At 54.5% G+C, this 15,448-nt stretch overlaps 1 protein-coding gene across 1 annotated transcript in view; it reads left to right on the top strand.

Moving 5' to 3' along the window:
• SCN4A (sodium voltage-gated channel alpha subunit 4) overlaps positions 1-15,448 on the top strand; it is a 52,534-nt gene that overhangs the window by 21,230 nt on the left and 15,856 nt on the right. The window contains exons 7-14 of the mRNA XM_069543715.1: positions 2,032-2,328; positions 4,024-4,087; positions 4,338-4,479; positions 6,024-6,233; positions 6,847-7,000; positions 9,219-9,457; positions 11,399-11,572; positions 12,403-12,759. Of these exons, the coding sequence (XP_069399816.1) occupies positions 2,032-2,328; positions 4,024-4,087; positions 4,338-4,479; positions 6,024-6,233; positions 6,847-7,000; positions 9,219-9,457; positions 11,399-11,572; positions 12,403-12,759 (1,637 nt within the window). The remainder of the gene's footprint in view (positions 1-2,031; positions 2,329-4,023; positions 4,088-4,337; positions 4,480-6,023; positions 6,234-6,846; positions 7,001-9,218; positions 9,458-11,398; positions 11,573-12,402; positions 12,760-15,448) is intronic.

Below are 15,448 nucleotides of genomic sequence, written 5' to 3'. Positions count from 1 at the left end.
AAGTGGGAGGATGGGCTTTGAGAGGCAGCATAGCAAGGTGGTTAGAGCACAGACTCTGGAGCCAGACTGCCTGGGTTCAACTCCCATCTCTACCACTTCCTGACTTTGACCTTGGTTAAATGGCTACCCTGTCTGCTTCAGTTTCCATATCTGTAAACTGTGAATAATGACAGTACTGCTCACTCAGTTATTATGAGAATTCAAAGCCTTGATAGCAATAAGGTGCTTAGAGCCATGCCTGGCACTGGGAGGTGGTGGTGGTTTAATCCCTAAGTCGTGTCCGACTCTTGGCAACCCCATGGACTGTAGCCCACCAGGCTTCTCTGTCCATGGGATTCTCCAGGCAAGAACACAGGAGTGGGTTGCCATTTCCTTCTCCAGGGGATCTTCCCCACCCAGGGATCGAACCTGAGTCTCCCACATTGCAGGGAATTCTTTACCAACTGAGCTACCAGGGAAGCCCTGGGACAGGGTTCATGCTTTAAATAAAATAAACAGACTGGACAGAGCAGAGCGCTCCAGCTGAGAGACACAGAGGGACTCAGTGACGGAAAGTCCACACCCTGAGAGCTCAATAATGAACACGTCACATACCCACTGAGCCATGAGGCCAGGGCAGTTCCAAAGTAATGCATCGAGAAAAGCATGAAATAAATAGAATCTGGATCATCCAGACCCTCAAAAAAGCATGTGAAGAAACTGGAGAAGGTTCATTAAAGGAGAGAAGTGTAGTCACTCACTCATGTCCAACTCTTTGCAACTCCATGGACTGTAGCCAGCCAGGCTCATCTGTCCATGGAATTCTCTAGGCAAGAATACTGGAGTGGGTTGCCATTTCCTTCTCCAGAAGGAGAGAAAGATGATCTGAAAGGCATGGAGAACAGGCTCTGGGAGACAGGGAAGTTGTCTTAATGCTAGGAAGCACCTTAGTTTTCTCTAGTCCAAAGCCCTTGTGAATTGCAGTTGAGGAAGGAGGGACGCCCAGAGAGAAGGCAACTCGGCATGTTAGCCACTGAATCAAGGCCACAATACCTGCCCTCAGGACCACACTTTGGCATCCTCAGAGCCCATAGGGCTTTTATGATGACGCTGCTGAGCATCTGTCTTCATACCAGCATAAGAAAAGGAAATAAATATTGAAGTGAGAGACACCCTGATTAGGCCCAAGGAAGAAGTTATGGTTCTTCCATAAATGATGGGATCTGAGCCTATGCCTTTGCCTGTTCAGAGGGGCAGAATGCAATAATATTGCAAAGTCAGCCTAGAGCTTCTTAGAGTGAACCCTGCTCTTCCTTGGGTGTTAACAGGCTAAAAGAGAAAGGGTTCTGTGTCAAATAAGCTGAAACATGGTATTGAAAAGTTTTTGTTTCTGCAGAACTTTCCCAAGCCTCTGGTAGGACAGTCTACATAAAGACCCTCCAGAAGGGTATCACAGGGTTGGTGATTGTTGTTGAGTCACTAAGTGGTGTCTGACTCTTTGCGACCCTATGGACTGTATGTAGCCTACCAGGCTCCTGTATCCATGGGATTCTTCAGGCAAGAATACTGGAGTGGCTGCCATGCCCTCCTCAAGGGGGTCTTCCTGACCCAGGGATTGAACCCACATCTCCTTCATTGGCAGGCAGATTTTTTATTACTGAGCAACTATGGAAGTGCCTTCCAAAAGCACGATTGAACCCCTTTCATGAAGGGCGCAGCTTGTGAGATTAGTGTTCTATGAACACTTTGGGATTCCTGACTTAGTGACATGTATGAAGTTACACCGTGTGCCTGAGTGGTGTTGTTCTCCTGTGTTAGACAACACCCTGTGGAGTCTTCATAGTCCATTCTTCTAGTGGCTGAGATTCGGTGGCCACTGGAAGGCTCGAGATGGAGGTTGTAATCAGAGATGGATGGGGCTAATTTAGGAAGGCTTCAGGGAAGTAGCGCCCCAAGTAAGCCAAGGCCCGAAGGAGATGGAGCAGGCAGAGGCTTGGAGGGGCTGAGTCGGTGAGTTACCCCCTGCCACACTCTCCCGCTCTCTGTGATCAGGGCTGAAGACCATCGTGGGGGCCCTGATCCAGTCGGTAAAAAAACTCTCGGACGTGATGATCCTCACCGTCTTCTGCCTGAGCGTCTTTGCCCTGGTGGGGCTGCAGCTCTTCATGGGAAACCTGCGGCAGAAGTGTGTGCGCTGGCCCCCCCCCTTCAATGACACCAACACCACGTGGTACGGCAACGATACCTGGTACAGCAACGACACCTGGGACGGCAACAACACCTGGGACGGCCAGGAGAGCTGGGCCAGCAACTATACCTTTGACTGGGATGCCTACATCAATGATGAAGGTAAGAAGGGAGGGTGGGGAGGCCAGTGGGGTCTTTCCTAGCCCCATTGGCAGCCCCTTATGTGACATAAAGAACATGAGGAAGGGACTTCCCGGGTGGTCCAGTGGCTAAGACTCCATGCTCCCAACGCAGGGGGCCCGGGTTTGATCCCTGGGTGGGGGAACTAGATCCCACGTACCCCAACTAAGTTCTCATGCTGCAACTAAAAATCCAGCATGCTGCAATGAAGGTCCCATGTGCTAAGACCCCATGTGGCCAAATACATAAATAATTTTTTTAGAAAAAGATCATGGGGAAGACTTGAGTGTGAACCCAGCACTTAACAGCTCAGGTAACCTCTGACAGGTCACTTCATCTTCCTGACTCTCAGAATCTTTACCTATAAAATAAAGACCACAACACTGCTCTCAAGTTTCCCTGCTGGCTCAGTGGTTAAGAATCTACCTGCCAATGCAGGAAACCTGGGCTTGATCCCTGGGTGAGAAAGACCCTTGGAGAAGGAAATGACAGTCCGCTCCAGTATTCTTGCCTGGGAAATCCCATGGACAGAGGAGCCCAGTGGGCTACAATCTATGGGGATGCAAAAGAGTCGAATCCAACTTGGCAACTAGATACCAACGGTTACCCTCTCAAAGGGTTTACAGCAAACAAGGGTAACAGCAAACACCAAATTGTTTGGAAAATCCTAAAGCTTTGGCTAGGAAAAGCAACAATCCCTATGTGCGGGCTCCTTGTTCTCCTCCATCGTCCTGGCAGGGCCAGCAACAGGCACCCACATCCCGTTCACATACCCAGACTTCACAGGTGCACACACACAAGACAGCGTTTCATGGAGCCACTCCTAGTCCACACGGTGCCTCCTGGCAGCTTAGAAAATGGACATGGAATCGCCAGCTTAGAAATGCCACCTTCTTCAACCTGGCATCCTGGATTCTAGCTCCCCACTCACCCCTCCACTGGGGGTCCTGCTCAGGTACGTGGTAGCCCCAGGCACACACATACATGTCCCCCCATCTCCCTCTGTACCCCCACTATACCCCATACAAGGCACTGCGCTGACAGTGAAATGTCTACCCAGAGAGCTTAGGACTTGGAGCTGCCCTTAAAGGAGAAGGAAAAGAACAGATAGCTAATGAGACCATGCTGTATCACTCAGGCGAAAGTGGAAGTCGCTCAGTCGTGTCTGACTCTTTGCGACCCCGTGGGCTATACAGTCCATGGCATTCCCCAGGCCAGAATACTGGAGTGGGTAGCCTTTCCCTTCTCCAGGGGATCTTCCCAACCCAAGGATCGAACCCAGGTCTCCCGAATTGCAGGCAGGTTTTTTACCAGCCGAGCCACAAGGGAAGCCCGTGTGGCACAGGAATGCTACTTAATGCACTGTGGTGGCCTGAGTGGGAAAGAAGTCCAAAAGGGACTCCACGCATATATGGCGAATGTATGTGGCAATGGATGTGTGTGCATGTGTGTGTGGCTGAATCATTTTGCTATGCAGTGGAAGCTAACACAACCAAAGCAACTATACTCCAATACAAATTATTTTAAAAAAAAAAAGGAGCGGGAAGGGGCGCCCTGAGAGCATCCACGTGGCGGTGCCCATGGTCCACACAGATGTGTCCACGGGTGTGCAAAGGGCACTCTGCCCACAGTGTCCACACGCTGACATGCTTCCTTTGTGACCTCTGACTCCCACAGGGAACTTCTATTTCCTGGAGGGCTCCAACGACGCCCTGCTCTGTGGGAACAGCAGCGATGCTGGGTGAGTGACACCCAGGAGGGTGGGGGGTGAATGGAAACAGTGGCCCCAGGGTTGCCAGAAGATGGGGGATGATTGGGGATGAGAACCTGGGGTGGATGGAGGTGTAAAGAGAACTCATGAGCATGCACGTGTTTTCAGGATGCAGACAAGACTAAAGGATGGTTTTTTTTTTTTTCTCGGAGTGCCCCCCATGTGGCCCCTAGTTGGAGCTCTCCTTTCTCCCTAACACCAGTCCCCATCCTGTCCACAGGCATTGCCCTGAGGGTTATGAGTGCATCAAGGCCGGGCGGAACCCCAACTACGGCTACACCAGCTATGACACCTTCAGCTGGGCCTTCCTGGCTCTCTTCCGCCTCATGACCCAGGACTATTGGGAGAACCTCTTCCAGCTGGTACAGCGGCCCCCTGCCCTGCCCTGCCCCTCAGCCCCACAGCCCTACCTCCCTCCATCTCCATGGCCTCCTCGGGGCTTGGTAGGACCCTTACCAAAGCCATCCCTTCCATGGGACCCACCCCCCCGTCAGTGGCCCTATATATGGGTTCTTGGCACCTCTGGCATTTGGTTCCTGCCCAGATCTGAGCCCCAGCCTTTTCTTCCTTTTCCTCATTTGCTTAGGAGCTGAGATCTAAGCTTAGCACAGACTCCCAGGCCTCCTCACAGTAACCAGTAGAGCTGCTTAGACACCAGTCCTGCCCATAATGATTTACCTTCCACAGTTTGCAGGTGGGCAGGTTGAGTCTGGAGAACAATGCCTTGCAGTGCCTGGTGATGTTTCTAACATCGACAATGTTAATACTAAGAGTAATAGGACTTCCCTGGTGGTCCAGTGATTAAGAATCTGCCTGCTACGTACACCTGTGGCTGATTCATGTTGATGTATGGCGGAAATCAACATAATATTGTAAAGCAATTATCCTTCAATGAAAAATAAATAAAAATTTTAAAGTAAAAGAAAAAGGCCACAACTAAGACCTGGCACAGCCAAATAAATAAATATTCAAAAAAAGAGAAGAAAGTGAGTCTGCCTGGCCATGCAGGGGACATGGATTTGATCCCTGGTCCAGGAAGATCCCACAAGCCATGGGAGGCAACCAAACCCATGCGCCGTGACTACTGACCCCATGCTCTGGAGCCACACTCTGAGACAAGAGAAGCCACCACGGCGAGAAGCCCGTGCCCCACAGCTAGAGTAACCCCAGCTCTTCACAACTAGAGAAAGCCAGTGTGCAGCAACAAAGACCCAGCACAGCCAAAAATAAATAAATAACTGTACTAATAGTAACAACAATAGCGTCTATTTGCTGAGCTCTTACTAGATGCCAGGCATCATGGGGAAACTAGGATTCAAGCTGATCCCAAAGCCCACATTCACCAATTTTTTATCCTGGATCTCTGATCTCAAGATGTCTGGCCAGGGTCCTCAGGGGTCTCTGAGTCAGGAGCCCAGGAAGGTCTGGGTCCCAAGTTCATATATTGAAATGCCCCAGAATGTGGTTTAACCCATCAAGGGTGGCTGTAGAAGAAGATAGAAAGCTGTCTCTATTTGCAGATGACATAATTATCTATGTGCGTGCGTGCTAAGTCACTTCCGTCGTGTCTGACTTTTTGCCACCCCATGGGCTGTAGCCCTCCAGGATCCTCTGTCCATGGGATTCTCCAGGCAAGAATACTGGAGTGAATTGCCATTTCCTCCTCCAGGGGGTCTTCCTGACTCAGGAAGAACCCACATCTCTTATGTCTCCTGCACTGGCAGGCAGGTTCTTTACCACTGGTGCCACCTGGGAAGCCATACCTCGCCTCAAAAGCCCTCAAACTTCCAGGCTCCGTGAGGGATCCTTCCTGTCTGCCTCTCTGGGCAATGGTTGTATGGAGGGGGGCCCTGGGTGAAAGCAGGCAGGGTACCACGTGACACTTCCTCCCCTTCCCTCACTCCAGACCCTTCGAGCAGCCGGCAAGACCTACATGATCTTTTTCGTGGTCATCATTTTCCTGGGCTCCTTCTACCTCATCAACCTGATCCTGGCTGTGGTAGCCATGGCCTACGCTGAGCAGAACGAGGCCACCCTGGCCGAGGATCAGGAGAAAGAAGAGGAGTTTCAGCAGATGCTGGAGAAATTCAAAAAACAGCAGGAGGAGCTGGAGAAGGTCTGGACTTGGGGAGGTGGGGGGAGGGGAAGATCCGGGGGTCTCCCTGCCCCTCAGCCCGGGTACCCTGGGCAGGCTGAGGGGCACGGGGAGGTGTGGGGTGGGGGCTGCGAGACAGGGGACGGGGAGCAGAAGGCTCAGGTGGAGGTTTGGTGGGGTGGGAGGCTCCCAGGCAGTAGAAAGAGTATTTCGTAGCTCAGTGCCTCAGTTTCCCCATACATAACCAGGAATCTGGAGTAGTTAAACCTGAAGTAGCCTTCCAGCTCAAATGCCTATGGTTTTATGATTTTTTTATGGGCAGTGTCTGGGTCCAGGCTGAGGGAAAGGTGGGTGCTGATGAGCCCCCAGGGAGCAGCTGTGCATTCACCCATCACCTCCTGAAGTGCAGGGTCAGTCAAGGCTTCAGAGAAGGAAGGGTCTTCAGGGATGAGGGTCCTCAGTCACTTTGGTCCCTACCCTGTCACCCCCCGCCACCAACCACCCCTATTGCAGTAGACTGGGTGCAGGCCAAAAAGAGAGGTCCCCAGCCTGAAGGACTCAGGAAGAAGCTCTGAGAGTTCATTCCCATGGCTTGGCGATGGACTTTATGTCCATCACCGTTGCTGGTCCACAGGCCAAGGCTGCCCAGGCTCTGGAAGGTGGGGAGGTGGACGGGGACCCAGCACACAGCAAAGACTGCAACGGCAGCCTGGACACCTCAGCAGGGGAGAAGGGGCCTCCGAGGCCAAGCTGCGGCACAGACAGCGGTATTTCTGATGCCATGGAAGGTGAGTGCCCAGCATCCCCAGACCCATCCTGCCCACCCTGGCCATCGGGCCACTCGGGCTCCTGGAGTGGGGGCAGGGAGGGCCTGGCTGGGCCCAGCTTCAGGACAGTAACTTAATATTGGCATCGAAGAAATGGCCGTGATAAATATAGTCCTGGCTTAACCTGGCCCGATTCTGGCCACAAGGCCAGGCTGCGGCGGGAACTGGGGGCTTCCGGGAGGCCTTGTGGGCTGCCAAGGCAACGGGAAAGGACAGGATAAGAATACTAACCAGGAAAGCCCAATGTTCCGGAAACTGGAGATCCTGTTCCACAAATATCTTCTGGGTAAAAGCTAAAGGTCAAAGTCAAACTCTGCCCAGATAGAGCCACAGACCCCCCAAAAAAACCCATGCTGCCCCCCAGGCCTCAGGAGACTAGGTTAGGGTAACAAGGAGAGGTGGGTAGACATACGCATGGATGGATGGACAGATGGATAGACGGTTGGAAGGATGGATGGATGAATGGACAGATAGTGAGTGGGTAGGTGGGGGGATGGATGGGTGAGTGGATGGATGCGTGAGTGGATGGGTAGGTGAATGGATGGATGCATGGGTGAATGGATGGACAGATGGTTTGATGGATGGGTGGGTGGGCTGAAAGATTAATGAATGGGAAGAGACACAGGTGTGTGGATGGATGAGCGGGAGGGAGGAGGAGGAAATGATGCAGGAAAGGAAGATTCAGGGAAATCTGACATCAGAAGGGATTGGGTCCCCTCCCCAGGTGTCTTGCCTTTTGACAGGAAGAACTTGAAGGACTTTGCAAACCTCTATCCCAGTTGACCTTGCCTGAAGGGCATCCAGGTGTCTGTGCCCTGACAGAGAACACCCCAGGGCATGCTGGGCAGAGCCAGCCAAGGAGATCACTCAACACTGCCCTTTCTGGGACCACTGTGGGAAGTTTGGGACCTCAGACACAATTTGAGGCACCTGCAGTAACACCTGGGTTGGGAGTGGGGGTGTTACTGTCAGAACCTGCAGCCTTTGGGAGGTCCGGTTTACTAATTGCTGGATGGGGGAGAGGCTCAGCTGTCCCCTCCCTGGGGTGTCCCATTCAGGCCCTCAAACCCACATGTCTATGGGACAGCCCCTGACTCCAGTTCCCTTTCCTCATCTCTGACATGGGGGCACTAATATTCTTACCTCATACATTTTTCGTGGATTAAATGAGATCACGCCCTGGCTGAGAACTCCCATGGGCACCAGAGGCCTGGAAGACCTGGAGGAGATGTAGCATATCTGTGGGCCTGACAGAGCCCCAGGGGTTTAGAGCTGGAGCAGCAGGGACAGGGGATGTTTCCAGGAAGCTGCCCTGGTGGGAAAGGACTGGCAGGGTCCGGTGTGGAGGAGCCGGCGGCAGCGCGAGGCAGAGCCCCCAGGGAGGACTCGCTGTGCTCCTCAGAGGCTCTGGCCAGCAACAGTTGGAACTGGGACCCAACCTTCTGCAGTGGCCTCCTGCCTCTCCCCGAGGCCCTTGGGCCCCTCCCTAGCCGGGATCCTGGGCCGGCAGCCCTGGGCCATAGGTAGTGGATGGAAGTCACCCTATGGCATAGGGGGATTTTGTGCTGAAAAGGTGGAGCTGAAGTAGAGCACTGGGAGAAGGGACCTGGGCTAAGGCTTCTGAGGGCATGGCTCTTCATGGGGCTGCCCTGGTGCCTCACACAGTAAAGAATCTGCCTGCGATGCAGGGTTTAATCCCTGGGTTGGGAAAATCCCCTGGAGAAGGAAATGGCAACCCACTTCAGTATTCTTGCCTGGGAAATCCCATGGACAGAGGAGCCTGGCCGGCTACAGTCCATGGGCTCTCAAAGAGTCGGATACTACTGAGCAACTCTGGGAGTTGGTGATGGACAGGGAGGCCTGGCGTGCTGCGATTCATGGGGTCGCAAAGAGTCGGACACGACTGAGCAACTGAACTGAGCTGAACTGAACACCTTCAGTTTCAAGGGACTGGTCATTGGAGGCTCGGAGCACTGAGGGTGGGGCCATGTGGGCGGGGTCTAGGGGTGGGTCTTGAGGGTGACCCACTGAGAGGCGGGGCTTGGGGGTTGGCCTCCCTGAGAGGGCGGGGCTTGAGGTGTGGTGCTCTGAAGGGCGGGGCTTGAAAGGTGGGCTCAAAGTTGGAGGTGGAAGAAGGAGCAGGTGAAGGAGCGGATCCTCATCTGCCTTCTGTTTTCAGAGCTGGAAGAGGCCCACCAGAAATGCCCACCATGGTGGTACAAATGTTCCCATAAAGTGCTCATATGGAACTGCTGCACCCCGTGGGTGAAGTTCAAGAAGATCGTCCACCTGATCGTCATGGACCCCTTTGTGGACCTGGGCATCACCATCTGCATCGTGCTCAACACCCTCTTCATGGCCATGGAGCATTACCCGATGACAGAACACTTTGACAGTGTGCTCAACGTGGGCAACCTGGTACGGAGGGGACAAGGGAGAGGTGGTCCTTACTGGGCAGGACAGGAGAGGGGCCACAGGGCCCATGGGCTGTGTGGAAATGAGGGGCACAATTAGGGGCATAAAGAGACAGGCTGGGGTTATTTTCCCAGCATACGGGAATACAGGGACATGAGTTGATGTACCAGGGGAGGTACATGGGGTACATGGGGATCTGAGGAATTTGGGTTTCGGGGTATTTGGGGGCAGAGAGAGTGGGGATGAAGTACTTGGCTTCTTAAGATCAGGACTCCAGGGGCTCTGGAGTCCAGGTCATGCCCTAGAGGCAGAGATGGGGGAGTGGGAGCTTGGGAATGGGGAGTGAAGTGCTGGATGGCAAGCCTCTCCACTTTCAGAGGTTGTTGTGGGCCCCTGGAGAAGGGCATGGCAACCCACTCCAGTGTTCTTGCCTGGAGAATCCCACGGACAGCGGAGCCTGGCAGGTTATGGTCCACAGGGTTGCAAAGAGTCGGCCATGACTGAAGTGACTTAGCCCGGGGGCCTAAGCGAGACCAAGGGACCCAGAAGATAGAGTGTAGAGCCACGGGCACCCAGGCCCAAGAGGCCCCAGCTCACCCTGAAGGCCCCAGGGCATCGTCCCCTAGCCCTGAGGCCCCCTGCCCACTCCATTTCTCCAGCACGACCAGGCCAGCTCCCCTCTCAGCCCTTTCTGCTCCACTATTGTTGACACACACTGATCCCCCTGCTTATCCCTGCCCATTAGGAGCATTATCACCTCGTTGCCAGCCCCGGTGGAGCCTGACAAAGGGAAAAAGCCGCCGCCTCCTCCTCCAGCCCGGCCCCACCCTTCCCAATTCCCTTCTCAATCTGTCCAGGGCAGCCAATGGGCTAGATGCTTCCCGCACCCTGAGGGTGAGGGGAGCCCAGGGAAAGTAAGATGTGAGGCCTGGAGCAAGATGAGGCTGGGGTGGGCGGCATGGGACTCAGACCCTGGGCTCCCCAGCCCCTGAGGCAGGCACATCTACCCCACGGAGATGCCCCAGGCAGCTATGACCAGGCTGGGCTGGAGGGGCAAGGGCGGGCTTGGGACTCGCTGCGCAGCTGCTGGGGTGTGCGTGATGGGCCCGGCCTGCTGCCTGCCCACCCCCTGCCCACACTCTGCTGCTGTCTGGGCACCTGCTATGGTTAGGGACAGCTCCTGGGCGGGGCTCAGCATGTGCCCGGGCAGGCTGTGGACCCAGGGCAGCTGGTGCCTGGCAGGAGGGCGGGGGCCGTGCCCAGGGAGCTTTTGGGGGCTCTGAAGCCCTCAGACAAGTCCAGGATTGTGGGGGACCAGCTCTGGTTCTCACTGATCCTCAACTTCACCTCCTGTCTGACCCCCCCAGATTTCAGAATCCACCCAGATTTTCTGGGTCCTGGGACCACCCCCTGCCCCACCCCCACAAACTAGGATAGAGAGGCTGTAGGGTGTAGAGACAGGAAACTGAGCTAAGCACCCCAAGACCTGGGTTTGAGACCTGACCCCATATGGACAGCGTGGTCGAGAGCTTGTCACTGACTTCTCGGAGCCTCAGTCTTTCTTCTCTGGGATGGACGTGGTGATCATCCCTCCCAGCTTCATGGAGATCAGGATACTGATGAGGCCATAGCGTGAAACACAGAATGCTCTACGAGTATCAAATATCATTATGAGTGGGTTGAGACCCCAGGAGTCACAAGGCCAGGAAGAGATGGGCCCCGGTCTCTGAGCGGTACCCACTCTGCCCGGTGGCATGGCTGTTCAGCTCCTCGTTCATTCACACACCGCTGTGGGCCATGGGTACACATGTACCATGCCCGCCCCCTCGGGGCTCTGTCACCCTCTCTCCTGGCCTCGAGGGCTCTGCCCGGAGGTTTAAGAGTGGGGTGGGAGACTCTGGAGGCCCTGTGCCCCTGAGGCTTTGCACACCCCACCCCCCGCAGGTCTTCACAGGCATCTTCACAGCCGAGATGGTGCTGAAGCTCATTGCCATGGACCCCTACGAGTACTTCCAGCAGGGCTGGAACATCTTCGACAGTATCATCGTCACCCTCAGCCTGGTGGAGCTGGGCCTGGCCAACGTGCAGGGGCTATCGGTACTCCGCTCCTTCCGTCTGGTACGTGAGGCCCCGGGGCCTGAGCGAGGGAGGGTGGGGTGTGGATGTTTGGAGGACACAAGCAGAAGCCCCCAAGAAGCCAGAGGACTGGAAAGGAGGCCCCTCTGCCCTAGTGTGCACCCCTCTGCCTCTCGGAACTTCTCTTACTGGCAAAAGGGAGAAAGATGCCCTCCCCCTTATCACACAGGGCTGCTGGTAGATCAGAATGGCAGCCCAGGAGGTGCCATTTGGACTTGACTCCTAAGTGAACTTGGGGGGCAGTGGGGCGGGGACTTCAGCCCATATTGCAGACCTGAAAACTGAGCCTCAGGAAGTTCATCAGTAGTAGGATTGGGACTCTGAATTAGCATCCTTTTCACCACCTCGTAGGGACCTTTCATGCATCCACAAAAATATAGAGAAAGATCCCCCTCTGTGTGCCTTTCAGCTGGCTCCAGTGGCCATTAATACCCTGTAGTTCTTGCTTTGTCTGTCCCCCCACTTTTTATGGGGGAGTATCTTAAAGCAAATCCTGAGATTTTATTTCACTTGTAAATGTTTTAGCTTTTATATGTAAGAGACGAGGACTCTTTCTTTTGATCATGTGAAGAGGATGAGGTGGTAGGATGCGAGCATTCCCATTTAACAGAGAGGTAAACTGAGGCCCCATATCCCTCAGGGGGTAGGAGCTGGAGCCATTCATAAGAGTTCTTTCTGGGAAACCCCTGGTGGTCAAGTGGGTAGGACTCTGCGCTGAGAGTCTGGGTTCAGTCCCTGGTCGTGGCTGCCTCAGGGTTGGGCCAGGGGGTCCCTGGGTCTCACCAACCCCTGCCTTCCCCCCTGCCCGGCAGCTGAGGGTCTTCAAGCTGGCCAAGTCATGGCCGACGCTGAACATGCTTATCAAGATCATCGGCAATTCGGTGGGGGCGCTGGGCAACCTGACGCTGGTGCTGGCCATCATCGTGTTCATCTTCGCCGTGGTGGGCATGCAGCTGTTCGGCAAGAGCTACAAGGAGTGTGTGTGCAAGATCGCCGCGGACTGCAGCCTGCCCCGCTGGCACATGCACGACTTCTTCCACTCCTTTCTCATCGTCTTCCGCATCCTGTGCGGGGAGTGGATCGAGACCATGTGGGACTGCATGGAGGTGGCCGGCCAGGCCATGTGCCTCACCGTCTTCCTCATGGTCATGGTCATCGGCAACCTGGTGGTGAGTGAGTCCGCCTGGGCGGCTCCCATACCTTCACCCGGAAAGCCCAGGTGTCCAAGGTGTGTCCGTGCCTTTGTTGCTGTTGTTTAGTTGCTAAATTGTGTCTGACTCTTTCGGGACCCTATGGGCTGTAGCCCACCAGGTTCCTCTGCTTGTGGGATTTCCCAGGCAAGAATACTGAAGTGGGTATTTCCTTGCCTACGGGATCTTCCTGACCCAGGGATCAAATCCCGCCTTGGCGGGTGGGATTTTTTTACCGTTGAGCCACCAGGGAAGTCCATCCATGCCTTTGTTTCCCTTAAATCGGACTGTTGAAGGGTTCTTTTCCTATGAATCCGTGTTGTGTAAAATCGCCGACACGTGATGGTTTTATTCCTCCCCTGACCCTGGATGGCAGTTGTGTATGGTTTAACCCAGTGGCTCTCAAATTTTAACCTGCTTCAAAGCTCTCGTGAGTTTCTCGAAACCTAGATTCCCAGTCCCAGCCCCCCAGAGTCAGATGAGGCAGCTCTGAGCCAGGCCCCCTAGACCTGCATTTCTAATGAGCTCTGGGTGATGTCCTGTGCAAGTAGTTGAGACCTAGTGTTTTGGGGAAAGTAACATGATAACCGGAGTCAGACTGGCCCGTGTTCCAGTCCCAGCTCCTTCGCCATCTGTGACCTTGAACGAATCACTGCTCTCTGGTCGGCTGGGTTCTCTAACTCCACATGGGAGAAAAGTGGTAGACTCCTCAGGGCAACGGTGCCCAACCTTTTTGGCACCAGGGACTGGTTTCATGGAAGACAATTTTTCCACAGACTGGCGTGGGGTGGGGGGTGGTTTTGGGGTGATTCCAGCACACTGCATTTATTGTGCATTTTATTTCTGGTGGTTCAGATGGTAACGAATCCACCTTCAGCGCAGGAGACACAGGTTCAATCCCTGGGTCAAGAAGATCCCCTGGAGAAGGGAATGGCTACCCACTCCAGTATCCTTGCCTGGAGAATTCCATGGACAGAGGAGGCTGGCGGGCTACAGTCTATGGGGTCACAAAAGAGTCAGATACGACTGAGCCACTAACACTTAACACCGTCTTTCTATTATTATTATTACATCAGCTCCCCCTCAGATCATCAGGCATTATATCCCAGAGGTTGGGGGCACCTGCCTCAGTGGGTGGCCGGGGAGACTGACCGTGATGAAAGAAGGCACAGTGTGGGTCGGTACCAGGAACTCCTGGCCCTTTTGTTCTCCTCCCCTCTCACCCTCTGCTCCTGGGAATCAGGCCCCGCGTGTTGGGAGGATGTGGAGATGGCCTGAACTGCATCTATCCTGCCACTTTCTGGGTGGGGCGCTGGAGGAGGGAAGGGGGTGCAGGGGCCCAGGAGAAATGGGATGTGAGGTCGTGGTCCAGCTGACCAGAATTTCTGTGGCCAGGCGGAGGGAGGCGGTTCTCCTCACCTTGTCAACCCTGCTCCTCGGGGCGGGGTCACCCCTGCCAGGAGAGCTGTGCTCGGCTGCCCCGGGTGGGGGCGATGCCACCCTGGGCAACAGTGGGTAGGAAGACGCACGTCCCCACGTTCCGCAAAGGCCGGTGGAATCCTTGAGCTGCTCCGTCAGCGCTTCTCAGATAACGCTGAGCTCTGCTGGGGCAGGGGCAGACCAGTGGCCAGGGGAGTTACCGCAACTGAGGAGGGGACGGTGGGATGGGGTCCGACACAGCCAGACAGCAGAACCCAGGCCGACTGCTCCTAGGAGGGGGTCTTAGGGAGCGGGGAGAGTAAAGGAAATGCCTCAGCAGGACTTGGGGGCAGGATTCCTGATGGGGGGGTGGTTTGCAGGCTCTGAATAGATGTTTGTGCGGGCCAGTTTAAGGGTCGCAGTGGTTTCTGTGTACATGTAAACTCAAAAACATTTCAGGCCCCCTACTGTGCCACTTTCTGACTGGGAAACTTTGAGCAAGTTATTTACACTCTCTCTGGCCTCAGTTTTTCTCATCAGGAAAATGGGGATGAGGCGGGTAGTGAATACTCTGCTGGTGGTCAGAAGGATTACACCGACCTAAGTGCTCAACAAAGTGCTTGGCCCACAGGCCAGGGGAGTTCAAAAGTTACAGGCATCCAGGGAGCTGTGGCAGATTCCACACCTGCCACCAACCGGCGCCACACGCCAGGCACTGGGCTCCTGCCACGTGCCAGTTCCTGTGCCAGGGGCTTTACGTGTATTATCCCTACTGCTCCTGACAACCCCGTGAGGCAGGTAATGTTGGCTCTGTGCTCCCCGGAGGCGCAGCCCAGAACCACACAGCGAGTGTGAAACTGAGCCTGGGCTAGAAACTGAGTCCGTGTACTTTCAACAGTAATAGCATCAATATCATCATTAGTGATACTAACGATGAGTTAGCATCAGAGTACCAGTGGTGACAACCGACCTCTGCTCACGCTCATACAGCATTCTGAGCACTTTCTGATGTTAAGCTCTCTCTTTTTAAAAACGTGTATATATTTATTTATTTGTGGCTTTGCTGGGTCTTCATTGCCCTGGGGGCTTTTCTCTAGTTATGGCGAGCAGGGGCTACTCTTCGTTGCAACGTGTGAGCTTCTCATTGCAGAGGCTTCTCTTGTTGCAGAGCTCAGACTGTAGGACACTCAGGCTTCGACAGCTGCGGCACACAGGCTCAGGAGTTGCGGCTCCCGGGCCCTAGAGCCTG

The sequence above is a fragment of the Ovis canadensis genome, chromosome 11 (genome assembly GCF_042477335.2).
Source record: "Ovis canadensis isolate MfBH-ARS-UI-01 breed Bighorn chromosome 11, ARS-UI_OviCan_v2, whole genome shotgun sequence".
Lineage (NCBI taxonomy): Eukaryota > Metazoa > Chordata > Mammalia > Artiodactyla > Bovidae > Ovis > Ovis canadensis.
This window is presented reverse-complemented; position numbering and strand designations above follow the sequence as displayed.